Consider the following 19,867-nt stretch of genomic DNA (forward strand, 5'->3'; position numbering starts at 1 on the left):
CACCCCTCTCCCCCTTCTGGCTTCTTCCTTACATAAACCTACTTGGGTTCTTGGCTAATTCACTCCAGTTGTCTCCTGACAAGATCGCAGAACCTTGGAGCGAGAAGAGGCCATCAGGAAAAACCGGGCCAACCTTACTCCACAGATCACAGCTACTTCCAAAGCAGAGTCTGGACCAGAACCTCCAGCCCCCCAGACCAGTCCCTCCTCCGTCCTCTGCACTACACTGCCCTCTGCTGGCAGTAGAGGGAAATTGCCTTTGGTCTCTGTCTCATTTTCCAGGCTGTTCTGAGGCTCTGACCCACCTCCTCAGGGCAGGTTTTCTCTGCAGAGTGACTCCAGGGCCTGAGGCTCTAGGTTGTGCCTCTCTTTGCAAATCTCGCTCACTCTCCCTTGCAAGCCCTCCTTACCTCAGGGAGCCCAGTTCTTCCCACGGAAGGGTGGGAGGAAGGTAGACATCCGTGCAAGGAGGTAAGGAAGCACCGTGAAGCTCCATGGAGCTGGAGCTGGGCTGATGAGACGGGCTACCCTGGGCTTTGGTTCTTGGTTGGAAGAGCCCCCGTTCTTGGCAGGAGAAACCATACTGCACCATGACAGAACCCAAAGATCTCCTCTGATAAGAAACTGTGACGTGGCAGGCCTTAAAAGAGACTCACAAAGAGCCCACAATGTCCATTTCTCAGGGTCACGATTCCTATTAATTCATCTCATTCACTGCCAGGGTCAAAACTCCAAATGCCTTTGAGAGCCAGACAGCTGTTCTGAATGGAGGCAGAAGCAGCAGTACGTGCATGGCAGGAAGTGTGAGACTCCAGAGGACACAGGTCCGCCCGAGGGTGCTCAGACTCAAATCCTAACTGTGCATTTTGCTGGCCAGCCACAGGCAGGCTCACTTTGCCAGCCTCCTACGTTCAACTGCCCGCCTTAGAGTCAAAATTTAAGCCCTATTTACCGAGCACCTTCTTATGTGGCGGGCACTGTTCTAAGCACCTTGGGTGTAGTAACTAGTCGAGCCTCTGCCAACTCTAGGAGGTAGGCATTATCATTAGCATCATCCCCATTTATAAAGGGAAACTGAAGCACGGGAGCTTCAGTAACTTTCCCTGTGATGGCTGGGATTTGGAGTCTGGCTCCAGAACCCAATTTTTTCACCTCCAGTATCATAGACACAGAAGTATACAGAGTTGTCTCCTTGGACATTATGGGGTGCTGGTTTTATCTCTATAGGAAAGGGAGCATGACTTTTAGTGGACAGAGAAGAGCCATTCGAGATAAACAAATGTGAGTCTGAATCCTGGTCCTACTGGCTCTGTGACCCCAGGGCAAGTTAATGAAGCTTTCTTAGCTGCACTGACCGACCCGCAAATTAGAGATGGCCATTCTTACCCCCTAAAATAATTGCCAGGGTAAAGTGAGATAATATGTGTCCGCCCTGCCTCATGATATAAAACAGGTACACAGTTATGGGTGGTTGCAGCTCATGGGCACCACTGAGCATGCCACACTGGACTGAGCTCCCAGGGTCAGTGCCTGCCTCTCGGAACCAGCTGAACATGGGAAGGATATAGGGCCTTAGGACCCTCTAAGCTTCTACTAACCAAAGATTCCGTTTAATAAAACCCTTTATCGTTGTCTAAGTTTTCAGGGGGAGCTAATCAGAGGGAGAGGATTCATATTACAAAGGTGTTTATGTCACCTAATAATATACCCACTGGTCTTTTATTTAAAAAAAAAGATTTTAATTATTTATTTGACGAGAGAGACACAGTCGGAGAGGGAACACAAGCAGGGGGAGTGGGAGAGGGAGAAGCAGGCTTCCCGCGGAGCAGGGAGCCTGATGTGGGGCTCGATCCCAGGACCCTGGGATCAGGGCCTGAGCCAAAGGCAGACACTTAACGACTGAGCCACCCAGGTGCCCCCCATTGGTCTTTTAAACAGTGGATTTTCTTAAGTCAGGAAACAACAGATGTTGGCGAGGATGCGGAGAAAGGGGAACCCTCCTACACTGCTGGTGGGAATGCAAGCTGGTGCAGCCACTCTGGAAAACAGTATGGAGGTTCCTCAAACAGTTGAAAATAGAGCTACCCTACGACCCAGCAATTGCACTACTGGGTATTTACCCCAAAGATACAAATGTAGGGATCCAAAGGGGTACGTGCACCCCACTGTTTATAGCAGCAATGTCCACAATAGCCAAACTCTGGAAAGAGCCAAGATGTCCATCGACAGATGAATGGATAAAGAAGATTTGGTATATATACACAATGGAATATTATGCAGCCATCAAAAAACCCGAAATCTTGCCATTTGCAACGACATGGATGGTATTATGCTAAGCGAAATAAGTCAGAGAAAGACAAGCTTCATATGACCTCACTGATAAGAGGAATTCTTAATCTCAGGAAACAAACTGAGGGTTGCTGGAGTGGTGAGGGGTGGGAGGGATGGGGTGGCTGGGTGATAGACATTGGGGAGGGTATGTGCTGTGGTGAGTGCTGTGAAATGTGTAAGACTGATGAATCACAGACCTGTACCTCTGAAACAAATAATACATTATATATATAAAAAAAAAAGAAGAAGAAGATAGTAGGAAGGGAAAAATGAAGGGGGGGAAATTGGAGGGGGAGACGAACCATGAGAGACCATGGACTCTGAGAAACATACTGAGGGTTTTAGAGGGGAGGGGTGTGGGGGGTGGGCTAGCCTGGTGATGAGCTCCATTCAATAATGGAGCACTGGGTGTTATACACAAACCATGAATCATGGAACACTACATCAAAAACTACATAATGATGTAATGTATGGTGATTAACATAACATAATAAAATAAAATTTTAAATAAATACCTAAATAAATAAATACATAAATACATAAATAGTGGATTTTCAGGGTGCCTGGCTGGCTCAGTCGGTAGAGGATGCAACTCTTGATCTCAGGGTCGTGAGTTCAGGCCCCACATGGGGCACGGAGCCTACTTAAAAAAAAATAGTGGATTTTCTTGGTATATTTCAAAGGCGCAACTGAGTTTATGTGAAATACAATAGCTACAAAAAAAAAAAAAGCAAGAAATCGGTCCTGTGATTCCCAACTCAGACACCAGATGGTGCCAAATTCTCGCTTCAAGTGGCATCTCTGGTTCCCACACCCGCCAGAACTGACTTGGGGCTACTCCCCAGCTGAAAGTTCAAGAGTTTAAGAACTACCTCCGATTCCTTGCTGGTGCATCCAGGCATCTTCCAAGAGTAAACAGGCAGGAAGATGCATCCAGGCATCTTCCAAGAGTAAACAAACTTTCATATGAGGTTATACGAGATGTCAGCCCAGCCTGGCAATTCTCCTCAGTAACAAATCTAACAAATCGCTTGCCCCACCCCAATAAGAAAGAAAAGGTTTGAGCATCCTGCATGCACCAAACACTGATGGGAGCTATGAATACAGCCTCGGTTAAGACAGAAATCGTCCCTGCCCCCCAAGGGATCTGCCCCCCCCCCCAAGTCCTTCCCTCGGAGGGACTCCGAAGAATCACATAGGATGATAAAGTCAAGGACGGTTCCTCCTGGAAGAGAATTTGGAGATCATTTAATCACACCCATCTCTCCCTTTACAGATGGGAGGACAGACAGAGGCCTGGACAGAGAGGGCAACCCAGCAAACCAACCAGAACTAGGACCAGCTTCCGGAGTCCAGGCACTTTTCTACCCTGCATGCTGTCTTACAACAGCTGGGGACCACCTCCCCGCCCCCCAACAAGAGCAAACCAGGACCCTGCCAGCAAATGAGAAAGACCTATGTTCCTGCGTTTCTAAGAGGGACTCGGTGCCTCTTAGTAAGAGTCCGTATCGGAATAGGGGGCCGATGTGCCCGATTGCTAATAGGCATTTCAACAGAACAGTACCAGGTATTTAAACACAGAGAGGCTGCGGTTGCCCCACAGCACATTGCCCAACAGGTGTTGCCCCTGGGTGTTCACGACCCACAAGCTCAGCACCGCGGAGGTGCCACCTGCCTTCGCTCAGAATGCAGCTCACAGCCTGCAGGAGCTCAGCGGCCCTGATAGTGTGCTTGCTCCGGGCATTTCGGAAATGCGCTTTGGCCTGGGGTGGAGCCTAAAGACAAAGTGGGGGAAAGAGAAGGAAGTAAGCCCTGCTTCCTTCACAGTTTGTGAGCTGGGGTGGGGAGAGATGTCCTCTCTCTCTGAGAGTCCGTCTCCCCATTTTGTAAAACAAGAGTGTTAGATTGGAACCCTTTTCAGCCTTAGGTCTCTAAGACCAGCCGCATGGCTATTGAGCTATCCCTGTTATGGAAAGGAATTAATTCTGCTAGAACAAAGCGCTGATCTGATCTATGCTATTTTTTTTAATTTTTTTGAAAGATGTTATTTATTCATTTGAGAGAGAGACAGAGAGAGAGAGAGCACAAACAGGGGGAGCAGCAGAGGGAGAGGGAGAAGCAGGCTCCCCGCTGAGCTGGGAGCCTGACGTGGGACTCGATCCCAGTACCCTGGGATTATGACCTGAGCCGAAGGCAGACCCCCAACCATCTGAGCCACCCAGGCGCCCCTATGATATTTTAAACAATAAAAATGTCAGTTTCTCCGGGAGCCTGTGTGGCTCCGTCGGTTAGGATTGTGACTCTTGATGTCAGCTGAGGTCATGATCTCAGGGTCATGGGATCCAGCCCCATGTTGGACTCCGCACTCAGCTCAGAGTCTGCTTGAGATTTTCTCCTTTTTCCTCTGCCCCTCCCCCCACTCGTGTGTGTGCTCTCTTTCTCACTCTAAAACAAATAAAACCTTTTTAAAAAAACGTGAGTTTTTCCCTGTGTTTCTTCCCCCCTTTTAAAAAAGTTTTGTGGGGTTTTTTAGATTTTATTTGCAAGACAGAGTGAGCACAAGCAGGGAGAGGGAGAGGGACAAGCAGACTCCCTGCTGAGCCACATAGGCGCCCCGCCCCTTTTAAAAAGTTTTAATTACAAAATATTTCTGGCATACAAAAAAGGTATCAAGAAAATGGGAGATGGAGATATACATGATAAATATAGCAAAATGTTCATTGTGCTAAGTAGTAGATATATGAGTGCTCACTGGACAATTCTTCCAACTTTTCTGTTGAATTTTCATAACAAAATATTGAGAGGAAAGGCACTAAGAGTAATATCATGAACGCCCAAGTAGCCCCTACTTAGCCTAAGAAATCAAACAACCCAAATTTGGATATTCTCTCTCCTGGTCATTTACTATAACATGCATTACTATTTTGCATGGTTTCTTAATTATATGCAAGTTTTCATACTGTGTATTTTCTCCTACAGCTTTTTTTTTCACTCGGCATTTCAGTTGAAAGATTTATCTGCACTGATATATAGGATTCTGATTTGTTTTTATTACTGTTTCGAGGTCCATTGTATACACAAATGACAAAAGTAGTTTATGGATTGATCGGGATACCAGACTTTTTAGCTTTCCAATTTTTTTAGTCATAAGCAGTGCTGTTATGCCTATTCTTTACATGACTCCATGTCACCTGTATACATATGAAAGGTGTGTAAGATTCTGTGTGGGAAAGAACATGGCCTCTGGAACTTCAGGCACAGATGGCTCCAGGTGTTCAAAGTATGTCATCAGGAACCTGTCTGTTATCACGTCTAAGCACTGCTTTCTTCTACACTGGCTTCATTCTCCGTGGTCTCTTCACATAGGGTGGCCCCTAGTGGCCCTGGGCTTATGCCCTGCCAGCTTGGTAGCCTGAATGGATGGAGGACACCCCTTTCTAGAAAGTTCCAGCAGTAGTCAGTGGACCAGATGGTGACATGTGTTCATCCGGAACAAATCAGACCAGGAGAACAAGATTTCTCATTGGCCCAAACTGGGTCATGTGCTCATTGTGGTCAGTGTCAGAGCCAGATGGACTGAGGGTAGGTAGGGAAGGGGTGATTCTCTAGAGAAAACTAGGGGAATTGTTACCAACCAAAGGAGAACTGGATGCTGGGCAGGCCTCTCCAAGGTCCAAGACCTCACCAGTCCCTGCTACCCATGCATGTGTCATGCTGTGTGATTACACACCATGTCCCCTGTTCTACTGGGGGTCTCACCTTCATAGTAGCCACTTGTGGAATCAATCCCTCGACCAAACACAGCCTGAGGAGGGGCAAGGGCAGCCGAACCCTCTGCCTTTGTGGCTTTCATCTCCTCTCCTGTGGAACCAGCCTGGAGCAAGAGGAAGAGCATCCCCATGACACTGCACCCTCCCCTTTTCTCTCTGAGTCACTGGGCAGCAAGATGGAGAGCCCAAAACGCACTGTCCAGTTCAAAACTCCTAAGGACTCAAACATCTGTGATTTATTGAACACCTATGTGCTGCATATTTTTTTATATGTAACAAGGGCAAGACTGATCAGGATAAGAATGAGTCCAGCCTTCTGTGAATATACTAAGAACAGTTGTGTATTTTAATAGGGTGGACTTTATGGTATGTGAATTATAACCTAATAAAGCTCTTTTTTTTTTAAGGAATACCAGGTCTTACATGGCATGATTCCATGTATATGAAATTCAAAAATGGGCAAAAATAGCCTATGGTGATAGCAACCAGGACAGTAGTTATCTTTGGGGGTTATTGACTGCGAGGCACAGGAAGTCTCTGGAGTGCTGGAAATGTTATATATCTTGATCTGGTGGTTAGTATGTGACGTAACATGTAAAACTCCAATCAGCTACATCTACATTCGATGTGCATGCCTTAAAGCACGCAAGTCGTACTTCAGTGAAAAGTAACCCTCCCCACTTCCCAAATGCTAGGTGTTAAGTGGAAAAGAAACCAGTCTACAGTAGTTCAGAGCACAGTTTTTAACTTAAGACCACTGGGCTCTAAATCTGCCTCTACCACTTACCAGCTGTGACAAATAAGTACTTGGAACAAATTACTTTATTTCTCTGTGCCTCAGTTTCTCCACCTAGAAAATGGGGGTCCTAGCAATAGGACCCTCCCTTGACTGCTGCACCAATTGAATGGTGCAACCACCTCAGAACAGCGGTTGGCACGTAGTAAGTACTCAGTAAATGTTATTTTTATCTTTACTGACATGGGCCGGGCACAGTGATATCACTGGATACAGAAGAAACAACCCTGTCATCCATGGAGTGCACCATCAGACAAGAAAGTGATCATAATGCAGAGGGAGGAGCCCTTTCATAGCAAGAAGGCTGGAATGTATAAGCTTGCAGGAGGATCTCCCAAATTCAGCCAGTGGTTCAGGTTCAGGGAGGTGGAAAACTCTGAGTAGAAGGAAGAAGTGTATGCAAAGGCACTGAGGTGAGGAGTGGTTCAGTTGGTCAGTGCACCTACCAGCAGAGTGCATGGCAGATGAGGCCGGATGGCAGGGAGGGAGAAGTCAGAAAGCTCTCCCTCAGCCACACCATGAAGCTGCGATTTTCTCCTGAAGCCAAAGGGGAGACACTGAACGATGTAGTGGGGAAGAGTCATGGGCAGATTTGCTTTTGAGAAAGATCACCTGGTCACCCCTGGTGAATTCCTTGAGTGGGAGCCAGGCTAGAGACAGGAAGGCTACTTGAGCTGTTCCTGTCTCTCAAGACAGATACTGCAATTTGCATACTTAATATGTTTCCTTCCATCTTTACTGCTGGTCTCCTCCAGCTGGACCACGAGAATCCTGAAAGCAGGAAGCCTGTCTGTCTTGTTCTTAGTCATCTCCTTGGTGTCTGGCAGAGCCGTGCTCTCTGAATATTGTTGAACAAATACTGAGTGCACATCCCCACGTTTCTGTTCCCAGGTAACACACAGGGGCGCCGTGAGGGGCTACTGCTGGATTTCAGACACCGGCCAGTGATGGAGCGAAGGCGAGGGATGGCGGCTGCAGCGTCAGGACCTCAACAGGAGATGTGGAAAGGCAGGGACACGGGGCTCACCTGAGCTTCTGGCTCAAGCGACGCGGGGAGCAGTGGCCCCACTTACTCCTGGGGGAAATGAGGAGTTCAATGTGGAACCTGAGATGTCTGGTAGGGGTGTGTCCAAATGTTCCCGGAAAAACAGATCGGTGGATCAGAGGCATGCTTTGAGGGGGACATAGACTGATTTCAAACTCTTTGCGGCTTGGTAAAGCCGGGTGCCCACTCATCAGAACAAATGCTGGCCATGGGGCTGGAGCAGGGGCCTGGAGGCCCCTGCTGAACCGGCTGTTGCCCTATTCATTGTGGGACCCCAAGTCTGGTGGTCCCTGGGGAGGGAAGAGAGGGCTCAGGGTTGCAGCTCTTTACCAAGCAGCACAGAGATATTTTCAATCTTTTAACTCTGGTAGGACCCTGGAGCTCTATGTACCAGGTGCTGTGCTAAGCCCTACCCTCTCCTCCCTCCCGTGCCCTCATTCCACCCCGTGAGGAGTCATCCCCGCGGTCACTGGCATCATCTCCAGTCTGGGTGATCCGTGTGCTGACAGCCTTACCTGGGGAATTTCGCTGCAGTCTCTTATCCTGGTGCTGGATCGTCTGCGGTCTAATCAATATCGTCAGTAACTTGTGTCTATTCCCCGTTCAAGCGGCAGGCGCCCGGTTTCCTAAAGGTTCCCATCCCCCGTGGAGGCATTCTGAGAGACACTGCCCCCCCCCCCCGGGGCCTCTGCAAGCCTGTTCTAACCATCCCAGCTGAAGTGAGGCAGAACTGACCAATCCCCACTCTGTGCCTCATTATACCTGATTATAGCACCTGTAATTCCTTAGGACATCTACCAGTTTACGTGACCATGGCCCCTACCGCGCTATAGGCCCCCTGAGGACAAGGATCGGGTCACGTGCATCCTGAATTCACTTAGCAAAATGGCTGGCTGTGGGCTCAGTCCTGTTCATTGAGTGAAGGAATGAGCAGACACAGGAACAAGACTGAATTGTGAGTGTTATCTGGGGTAAGATCTACCTGTAACTGCCCCACCATCTGAAATATGTGAATTCATAATGCATTCTTTTTATTTTCACCATCTGAATTTAAATTTGGTTATTTTTCTGACCCTTAGAGGTTTTCTACTATAATATTAAATGACAATGTATTAGGGGCACCTGGGTGGCTCAGTCGTTGAGCGTAGGACTATTGATTCTGGCTCACGTCGGGATTTCATGGTGGTGGGATAGAGCCCTCTGCTCCGCCACCCCCCCCACCACCGCTAGTGTGCTCTCAAATAAATAATAAAATCTTTTAAAAAAATAACGATCTATTAAACTACTCCATAATCTGAGATTAAAGACTGCAGAAAACGGTGCCAAGAGGAAGATCAAGAAAATGCCTGATACAACCAACCAACCTGAAAAGAAACCAAAATTTCATTTTCTCAAGCATGGAAGTTTATGCTGTCCAGCACCCTCCACAAAGGAGGGCAAAACTTGTCACTAAACTAGTTTTATCTATCAACTCGTCCACTTGAAGATAAAATTACAAATTATTTCTAACACCAACAAAGGGCCCATCCTGAGTTGCAAACTGCTTTGGAAAAACATCAGCTAGGAGTTGTGACACCTTAGGGGGGATGCTGCCTCAGGGACCCAGAATGACAGACCAAAAAGTTCAGGGATGAGGGGCCCTCCAGCCAGAAAGGAGGGCAGGAGACCACATCCGCACGCAGGCCCTCCTCTCCCTCTCCACCCTGGGCGGGAGAGAAGAGCTCCTGAAGCCTCAGGCTCTGGAACAGGGCTCAGGGGCCCTGTACTCGTGCTGGTGGAAGGTGGAGTGTGCTGTCACAGTTCTGCGCAGGACTGGGTTCAAACCTCAGGCCTGCCACTTCCTAGCTAATAATGATCTTACACGATGCTTGCCAGCCTGCGGCCCCTCGGGAAAATGGGGGATGAAGCCGCCTAGCTCTGGGGAATATTAGGAGGAAGATACAGGGGCCTATTAAGTGCTTAGTACAAGGCCTGGCACACAGGGACTCAATAAACAGCATCAGATGTCAGTTTCCCCAAGGAAACTGGAGGCTGCAGCTCCCTAAGATGGTCTAAGACCACAGTTCTCAAACTGGGCTGCACTTTCCAATCAGCAGGGAGCCTTTGAAATGCTAACGCAAGCCCTCTTTATACCCACAGAATCGGAATCCCTAGGGGCAGGGCCAGGGATTGTTTGAAGTTCCCAGAAGATTCTGCTGTAGCTAAGAGTGGGGAGTCCTGCGAAGACCTATAACCAAACCTGTAAACAGTCGATCAAAGATACGTCCCCAGGCCTAAGAATGAGGCCACACTGCTTTCAGAATTGAAACAAAGTCTTAAAATCAAAAACTTCCCGATCTTCCTAATCTAATTAACAAAATACATCACAATTGCTAAATTCCCAGAAAGCCACCACTCTAGGAAAGTCGTAACAAAGCTCAAGTGTTTATTAAGAATTAAAAATACTGTAAATAAGCCATACAGTTCATTTCACAGTAAACTAAACAAACCTTTTTTTCTCTTAATTTTCTTTTTTTTTCTTTTTTTCTTCTTTTTTGAAGGGCAAGACAGCCATTAAAGAACAGTACAGCTCGAAGGAAAACAGCAAAAAACTACAGAAAATGCACACATTCCTCCTGACAGATGGGGGTCTGCTCGGACAGCAAACCTCTTCATGGACATAATGGGAAAATAAAAACAAGTGGCCTCCGTTCTCCGGGGAGAGAAAGCCCATGCCTTTGTGGACCACTATCATCACACATTTCCTGAAAGAACCCAGGGAGTCCCCTTTCCAGGATTCTAAACCTGTGTATTATTTGGGGACCCTACCAAGAGGTGACGCAGGTCAGCCACAGTGGACTCTGTGAGGTGTTGTGCCTTCGCATTCAGAACCATCTGGATTCTTTGCATAGTTACCTTTGAGATCACAATATGATTCAGGAATGGAAAAGACACCCCACACCACGGGATGTGGCCAGCAAGTCAAGCAGCTGGTTCTTATCAAATAAAAACCGAGGGACTTGTCTCCCTCCCACATCAGAGCTGACTCTTGTGAGTTTTAACCAGTTTAAAGTGGAAGACAAGAAGTGAGTGGCAGCTCATGAAAACTTCAGCCAGAAGCATTTAAAAATTAAAAAAAATAAAGGTAAAATTAATTTTCCTTAAAGAGAATTAGAAAGAAAAGTGCCTCCTCCCCCCACTTTTTTTATGTGAAATCTGCCAGCCAGGCAAGGTTTTCTGAGGTTACACTTAATCTGCCTCTGCTAATCCTCAGTTGAAGCCATTCTTCTCTGACACTAGAGACATCCCTTCTAAAAGGCACCTCTCATTGGCAGGGGCCCGGCCTTGAGGAAAACCAAAAGCAGAAGCAGAAAACTTGAGAAACCAATGGTGTGTGGTAATACTCGTAAATAAATTAACTGGGCACAAAAACATAAAATGTCTTGTTCGGGAGGGGGGGTGTCCACTGCTTTTTAAGAGGGGACAAGAACGTGGGGGGGGGTAGGACGCGGCGGGAGAAAACAACACATTTTTTGGTCATGAGAAACGACTTAACTCTGCACCCTGCACACGCAATTCATTCAGACTTTTTCATGAATCTTTTCCACTTTCAAAAACAACCTATCCAGGTCATTTCTCAGGTCATCTAACAAGCCCTTAGCTGATTCCAAGTTGTTCTCGTTGGTTTCTATTTTCACCGAGTAGGCGACCAAACTGTCCACGGCAGTCCTGAGCATCCTCAAGTCTGACTCCACTTGGCTGACTGAGGCTTTGAGGTTGTCTAGAGAAGAGAGTCTGTCCAGGAAGTCCTGAGGCAAGGGGGCCACCCGGGCCGGGTCCTGGCCCAGCAGCATATGGACTTGCTCCTGCACCTTCTGGAGAGCCTCCACGGTGCTGGGGAGCTCGCCCACGCTTCTCTTCAGCTCCTCCACGTCGCTGTAGAGCGAGAGCTGGGCCTCCCCCAGGCTCCCCACCGTGCCGGCCAGGCCGCCTGCGTCGGCCCCCGAAGGGCCCAGGCCCACCACGCGCTCCTGCAGGGCGGCCAGGCGCCGCTCGTGCTCCTCACTCTTGGCCAGCAGGGCCTCCAGGTTCTCGCTGTGCTGGGTGGAGGCCGTCTGCACGGCGTCCATGCCGTCTTCCACAGTTTGGAGCCTGGAGTCCAATCCCTGACTCTTCTCCTGGAGCGCCGCCAAGGAGTCAGAGTGTTTGTAAACCCCATCTTCTTCCGGCCTGAGGGCCTCGGCTTCCAGGTGGCGCAGCTCCTCCCTGAGTCTCCTGATCTCCTCAGGAAGGCGGGAGGTGACCTCCTCGGACTGCAGGAGCTTCTCTGTGAGGGCCTGCAAGGTGAGGTGCTCTGAGTTGGCCGCCTCCTTGAACTTCAGCTGCTCCTGCTTGAGGCTCACCAGCTCCTTGACCTCAGTGTAGACGTCAGATTCCAAGGTCTGGAGGGTGCTTCTCAGGGCCTCGATGTCCTTTTCTCTGGACTTCACAGAGAACTGTGTTTCCTTCACAGCTTCCGTCAAGGCTTTCAAATCCTGCTTGTAGCCCTCGGAGTCTTCCAGAGAGGCAACCTTCGCCTTCACGTCGCTGATTTCCTTCTGGCTCCTCTTCTGGACTTCGGTGAAGATAGCAATGTTGTCGTTGATGGACTTGGTGAGTTCCGTCAGCCTTTCCTCTACCGTGTTCTCAAGAGACGTGAAGTCCCGCTCCCGGGCATCCTTCACCACGTGGATGCCATCAGAGAGGTCTTTGAGAATCTCATTCTGGAGCTTCTGCAGAACTTCACTGATCCGGTTGATCTCACTCTCCCCTTGTTTCACAGCTTTCTCCGTGAGGTCTTGTTTATGCTGGGAGCTTCTCAAGATGGACTCAAAAGTCCCAAATGTGGCTTGAAGAGACTGCACCTGTAACCAAAATCCACATGTTAACTGCTGAGAAGAGCTGCTAAGTTTTATGCAATACAGCCATATTTCTATTTGTCTGCCCAGCTTCCAGGTCCCTCTTCAGGAACAGGAAAACAATTGTCCTTGGAGAACCTTCCCTCCATACACAGTCCATGTGGTTTGGGGGACCAACCAAAAGTCCCCTTCCAAGTGCTCCCGGGGTCCTCCCTCCTGAAGCCACAGTGATTAGCCCGGGGATGGGCCTAAGGCCTAAGGCCAGTCAGTCAATTCCAAGACTTCTGTTAAAACTACTGGTAAAGAAAACCTTTTTCTACTAGGATTGCTAGCTATAGGATGATGGAAGCCTGGAGAGGCTCAGACTGGCCTACGAAGAAGGCCAGTCTACGAATCAAGCCAGCACAGTGGGAAGCAGAACTGAGAGATGGCAAGATCAAGTTCTGAAGACACAATGTGCATCTCTGGGTACAGCTATGCCTGAAGGAAACTGCTCCTGAACGCTTTAGTTTAAGCCAGTAAGTTCTGTCTCTCCCTCCCTCCCTCCCTCTTTAAGCCAGTTAGGCTGAATTTCTAGCTCTTGCAACTGAAAAGTCTTACAACTTTTCACAGGAAAAAACGCTGAGGCACATGGGAGACACTGGGCTGGGAGGCAAGAGACAAAGGTTTAGGTGTCTACCTTGTCACTTCTAGTTGGGCGGCCCTGACCAAGTCACTGTCCTCAGCCGAAAATAGGACCGCGGGCCGGATGTTCCCTTAGCGTTCTCTGGCTTTGTGAGCACATTATGATTCTCTTTGCCACGACACACTCACTCTAAATAAATTCTCCCCTAACCAAGGTCTGACCTGGAACCTCTCCGGGGAGCTGGTTTGATGTGTCGAGCCTGACGGGCTGGTGACTATTGGCACACAGAGCCACCCAAAATGCTTTCTTGCAAAAAAAGAATCTGAATCTCTCAAGTCTCCAGCTCTAACTACCAATTCACAGCAAGAGAAAAACATGCTATGAGGATGCAATCAGCCAAACCCACAATGTGGAAAATTCTACACAACAAAGAATGAGGATCTTCAAGAATTAAATGGCATCTTTAAAGGGGGAAAGCCAGGGAAATTTAAGAGATTTATCAACCAAACGTAATGTGTGGATTTATATGGATCCTGATTCAAACAAAGCAACTATAAAAGAGATATTTTTTAAGGGGGTCAGGGAAATCTGATTTTGAACTAGGTATTAGATGAGAAGCAAGCATTACTGTTAACTTTGTTAGGTATAATAAACTGTGTTTTGCCAAAAGGAAAGGGAAGAGAAGCTCCTGTTAGAAATAAATCTCGAAATACTTGGGGTGAACTAATGTATCAGTCAAAATCAGATCCTGGCTCGATATCCACTGGGTCCGCCAGAGGGTCTGCCCCCGCCTGTGCCCGCTGAATCCCCCAACTCAGGGCAGGCCATGCTCCTCCCCGCCCAGGTGGCAGCCATTCCACAGACCTGGGCTATTTCCCAACACCCAGAGCATCTGAGAATGAGAGAGACCAGGTGGGCACCCGACCAGGGGTGGAATAGAAAGTTTCAGAGACCCAGCTCTCCCTCCAGCCCCAAAAGAGCAAAACAAAATGGGAGAGAAGAGGTGGTGATGGAATGAAACAAGAATAGCAAAAAAAAAAAAAAAAAAAAAAAAAAAAAAAAAAGAGCACTATTGAAATGGGGGTTCATTGTATTGATCTCTTCTGTTTACGCCTGAATACTTCCATGGCAACAAGGTAAAAAATAAAATACCATGGGCTCTGGAACCAGACTGCCTATGTTCGAATCTTGGCTTGGACACTTCCTAGCTATGTGATCTTGGGCAAGTTACTCAGCATGTCTGTGCCCTGGTTGCCTCAGCTGCAGGATGGGAACAAAATAGTACCTGACTCACAGGCTCATCTTGCGAGGATTAAGCAAGTGAATATATCTAAAGCTTCAGTTGTGCCTGACACATAGTGAATGATCAACAAACGCCAGCCATGGTCTTCATTATTGTTTAATCTTTCCTCTGGGAGCAGCTCAGCAATCAGGAGATTCCGAGACCATCCTTAGCCCCCGCGCCTGAGGGGAAAAGCTACAGAAACAAAAACAGGATGCCTGGACTCTGGCTCCAGCCCCAGCTAAAACCAGGTCTGTGAGCGCAAATAAGTCACTCTTTCCAGGTCCCAACTCCTCGTCTAGTAACAAATAGTTTCTAAACTCCCTTTCGGTTTCCAACAGTCTGTGTGTTTTAGACAGATTAGAATCAGGTTTTCAGGGACTCCAGAATACTAGACAATTTCCCCGTTCGACTCAATATAACCTGAGTCGTAAAGGGTACTCTGAGAAGGTACCAGGAGAACTCACCTCCAAACGAAGTTATTCAATCACAGCACCTGCCTGTTGTGCACCGCACTCAGAACAGAGGCGCGGACGGGTGAGCATGGTACCTGCAACGTGGCAGGCGCTCATCCACTATTTTCTGAATGGAGCAGGAAGAATTAATTAATAGTACAAAGCGTGGTGAAGACGGAGCTGGTCCATTTCCCCTCTGATCCCTGTCACCCCTAACATGGGCTGGCTCTTGGCAAATGGCTAGGAAGGGGAGTAGATCAGAAATTATGGATGAAACCAAACACACCAACCCCCAGCACTATGAAAATACAGAATTCGTCCCCCACAGATGGTGCTGTGAGCTGGACATCTTTACACGCAAAGACCTCATTATAATCAATACGCAATGGAGGCATCTGTTTCCCCAACATATGTGGGGTGGCCACCAAATGAAGGGCAGGACACCAGAGAAAAACAATGGCTAGGACAGAAGCCCTGCACTCGAGGAGCTCATAGCACGTGAGGAGACAGTGGTGGCTGCCATTCAATGGGGCACTTCCTGTCTACCAAAAAATATGCAAAGTACTTCGTAATAATCTCATGAGTGGGTGACTCCCACTGATCTCCAGTTTACAAATCAGGAGACTGGGAAATGATCGGGCTGAGCACCAAAATCCCAGAACGTGTCATGTCCCAACGTGAGCTCTTAACCTCTAGTGATAAGCTTGAGCAGAAGCCTGTTCAGGTGCACTGAGTGCCTGGAGGAGACACTACCTACCTCAGAAGCCCTGACTCCTCCAGAGTCAAGATGAGAAAACAAAGAAACACAAGCAGAGAACTCACTCTTCCACAAATAGCTGTTCATCTCGTTCGCCTGTCCCTCCTGAGCCTAACCATCACTTTATGCCACCCTGGATCCACCAGGGCAACACGGGCCCTTCCCAGCCTCCAACTGAACTGCCAACGTTTTCGGAAGCCCGCACCCACTGTGCCCGTTGAACCTTCCATGTAGGCCAGGCCAGCTTCTCTGCCCAGGCTGCGGTCATTCAGCAGACCTGGGCCATCTCCCCACACCAAAAGCATCTGCAGAATGAGACCAGGCGAGGGCCCCGTGAAGTCGAGTGCTTTAAGTCACACTGCTTTTGACTCTGATCCCGCTTCCCTTACTTAGGGTCCGTGTGTGACCCTGAATGAGTAACTGAGCAGGCTCCAGGCCCTGCTGGCCCACCTGTGAAACAGTGCTAATAAATGGATCCTGCCTCAGAGGGTGGCTGGGAAGCACTTAATAGGATGCCTAGCCCATAATGAATACTAATTATGAATAATAATAAGTATATGTTCCTGCCAAGAACCAAATCCCACCCTGCACCAAGCATCACAGAGTTAAAAAGGGGCTCAAGCTTAGGCTGTCTGAGGAGCCAGCACGACTCACTCTTCAAAGCAAAATCTCTTATTTCCTGGCCACCTCCGAGGTGCAGACAGAAGTAGCCACACACGGTGACAAATCTCAATACTGTTCTGGGCACGTTCTGAGTTCCACATCACTGGACTAAGCATTAATTGAACACCTACTACGCACCGAGTGGGAGCTAACCGCAGTATGAATCCCAGTCCCGCCCCTTACTAGCTGTGTAACCTTGCATTTACTCTGCCTTCTTGTGTCTCACTCTCCTCATCTGTGAAAGGCGGGGAGTCCACTCGTGCTCACCTCTCGGGGCTGCTGCGAGGGTCAAAAGAGATGAGTGCACCATAAATACGAGGCATTACATACAGCTTGATTACACTGCTCAATTAAAAAGAAAGGTCGCTGTTTCAACAGTGGACAGCCAGGTGGATGCTTAAAAATCCGGACAGAGCCCTCCCCTCTCTGTGTAGATGGGAAAACTCAGCCCCAAAGCGGAAAGTAATCTACACACAGCTTTGATAGAAAAGAGGTAGGAGTCAGGGAGGAGCGAATAAGGGAGAGGCAGGAGAGAAGCAGAGAGAGTAAAGCCCAATTTCTTCAACCGTGATCCAAGACCTTCCCCATCTGGGCCTCAAGTTCAACTTCCCATCTCACTACTTCCTAAATGTTACTCTGCTACAGGGTGGACAGCCGCCTGCTGTCCCTTCAACATGCTCAAGACAGCCCCCCTGCCTCTGTGTCTCCACTCCTTCTCTCAACAGTTACCACCAGCGAGGTCTACACTGGCACTGCCCTGGCCACTGGGATAAAGGCCTAGGCAAACTCCACACCCTCTCTCTTCTGAACTCACACAGCAGTGACCCTCCCCTGAAACCTACTTACGTGCTGCTTTGCAAACAGGATTTGTGCCTTTTTGCACCTTCGTACCCCTTCTACAGGGCCAACAGGCCTCCATATCACTATCAGACTTCAATAAATACTGTGATTGATTGGTAACTGGGTGGACGAGAGAGAGGAAACGAGAGGCTAGTGATTATGCTCCAGCAGTATGTCTACTTCTTAAGAATGAGTTGACATTCAGGATTGGCAAAGCAGCACTGCCTACTTAATTGCCTCCGAAAAGTCACCTCCCTTGGCCTGCAGCATGGAGCAGGCTGACTCATCCCAGTTGCTCTGCCAGTCTTAGGAGGAAATTCCTAGTCCTGCATACTCCACAAAAGTCGATAGAAACTTGGCAGGGCAGGCAGCATGCTGGGAAAAGGAGGCAGCCGTTCCGGGCTCAGAAGTGGTGGCGGGATTTTTTGTTTCGATCATACAACCAACTTTCATTGAGCAATGACGTTGGTGGAGGACAGCGGAGGAGGGATGAGAGAAGGGATCAGACGGAGGGAGATGCACCTGGTGTGGAAAAACACAGACACGGTGGAACCCGAGGCTCTGTGGTGGAAGTTGGGTCCATCCACACCTGAGAGAGGCCTCAGTGGACCCCAAACCGGGCAGTGGCCTAGACATTCTCAGGCAGTTTGCCACTCACCAGCTGGGGTCTTTATCAATTCACTTGATCTCTGCAAACCTCAATCTTCTTGTCTGGAAAATGGAGTCAAAACTGCTACTCCTCCCTCCCCGCCAAGGTGGCTATGATGATTAATGAGTAAGCCCCCTTAACATCATGTAAACGTGTCTTGTGGTATTACTCACCAGTACCCTCTAGTATTTGGGAGCCTTTCCTTTCCTCTGAAGCTGGTTTATGCTACTTCAAAGGCCCACACGGGGACACTGGTCCACTAAAAGACAAGGGGTCTGAAGATAGGTAATATTTCATTTGAACTTCGCAAATGAGTATAATTACTTGCTTTTTCTTCCCCAGGATCGGGATTTATGAAAACCTGGCTCAGATGTCTTCCACAGGGAGAGCCCAGGTGCGGCCTTGCCCGAGGCTCCCAGGGATGCGCTGGCGTCCCTTCCTACCTCCTTTTCAGACAACTCTGCCCATTCAGCGGTTTCTAATCCAAAGAGAATGGGCTCCCCAGAGCCTGGCGGCTTCCTTACAGGTCACCGCTAATTCCCTGTGACAGGCCCTTGGCCCATCCTAGCCGGCTGGCCTGACCATCCTCGCGGCGGCCCATCCCTCGGGGCCGATTCCTCCGCGGCCATTAACAAAGAGGGTCTGGGGACCGCCCGGGGACTAGGGGCCCGGGGACGGGGCATCCCCAGCCCGGACCGCCCGAGAAGGGGGCCCGGCTCTGGTCCCGGCCCCCGGGGCCTGAGCAGAGCCAGCGGCCCTGCTGTGGCGCGGGGGGTCGCGGGTCGGGGGGCCGGGGTACCCACCTTCTGCTCGACGCCCTGCAAGCCCTGGCCCAGCTCCTCCCTCTGCCGGGAGAAGTCCTGGTGGCCGCGCCGGACCTGCTGGACCTCCTCCAGGACGTGGTGGACACACCAGCCCGAGAAGGCGGCCGCCGCCACCAGGGCGAGGTAGAAGAGAAAGTTGAGCGCCCGGCCGAGTCTGCGCGAGCAGGACGCCGAGGACGAGGCGGCGGCGGCGGCGGCGGTGGAGGAGGAGGAGGAGGACTTGCCGCCGCGGTGGCCGCCCTTGCCGTGCGACTGGTTCTGCGGATGCTGCGGCGGGTGCTGCTGCGGGTGCGGCGCGGGCGGCGGCGGCTGCTGCGGCGCCGGCGCCGGCTTCTTCGCCACGTCATCCGCGCCGCCCGACGGGTGGGCGCCCTTTTCCGAGGGGCTCGCGGCGCCGTGGCCGCCCTTGGAGCCCCTTTGTTTGGCCGAGGGCATGGCGGGCGCGGCGGCGGGTGAGGCCGCGGACTGCGAGGCGAGCAAGCGGGGCACGCGGCCCGGGAAACTTCCTCGGGCTCCGCCGGGGCTGGGCTAGCGGCACGCGGGCGCTGCTGGCGTCGGAGCGGCCGAGAGAGAGCGGGCGGCGGGCGGGCGAGGAAGGAGGCCGGACGAGGGAGGAAGGAGGAGGGGGCCTGCCTCCGCCGCCGCCGCCGCCGCCGCCGCCGCCTCGGCGCCGACCCCGCCTCCCGGGAAGGGAGGCCGGGAGAGCCGAGCTGGGAGAGCCTGCCACGCACGCGGGGGCCGGCGCGGCCCCTCCCCCTGCCGCCACGACCCCAAGGAGGGGGGCCGCGCGGGGGCGGCGCCGCGGGGTCCACGCGGCCGGGGTGGAGGTGTCCCAGGCGGGTGTACGAGGCCCGGGGCGGGGGAGCCGAGGGGAGGGTGGTGGCCGAGCACGGTCTGAGGCGGCCGGGTTGGAGGGAGGGTGTCCCAGAGGGGTCTACGGGGCCGAGGTGGCA

At 50.4% G+C, this 19,867-nt stretch overlaps 1 protein-coding gene across 1 annotated transcript; it reads right to left on the bottom strand.

Annotated features, from left to right (window-relative positions):
- Positions 1 to 10,347: 10,347 nt before the first annotated feature.
- On the bottom strand, positions 10,348 to 19,551 carry CKAP4 (cytoskeleton associated protein 4). The gene is made up of 2 exons (XM_028121654.2): positions 18,894 to 19,551; positions 10,348 to 12,825 (listed from the first exon to the last, which is right to left on the bottom strand). Exons 1-2 carry the CDS (start codon positions 19,347 to 19,349, stop codon positions 11,503 to 11,505), a joined length of 1,779 nt encoding a protein of 592 aa, XP_027977455.1. The 5' UTR covers positions 19,350 to 19,551; the 3' UTR covers positions 10,348 to 11,502.
- Between the last annotated feature and the right edge of the window lie 316 nt (positions 19,552 to 19,867).

The sequence above is a fragment of the Eumetopias jubatus genome, unplaced genomic scaffold (genome assembly GCF_037043125.1).
Source record: "Eumetopias jubatus isolate StellerSeaLion01/CBP00866 unplaced genomic scaffold, mEumJub1_p1.0 scaffold_8, whole genome shotgun sequence".
NCBI lineage: Eukaryota > Metazoa > Chordata > Mammalia > Carnivora > Otariidae > Eumetopias > Eumetopias jubatus.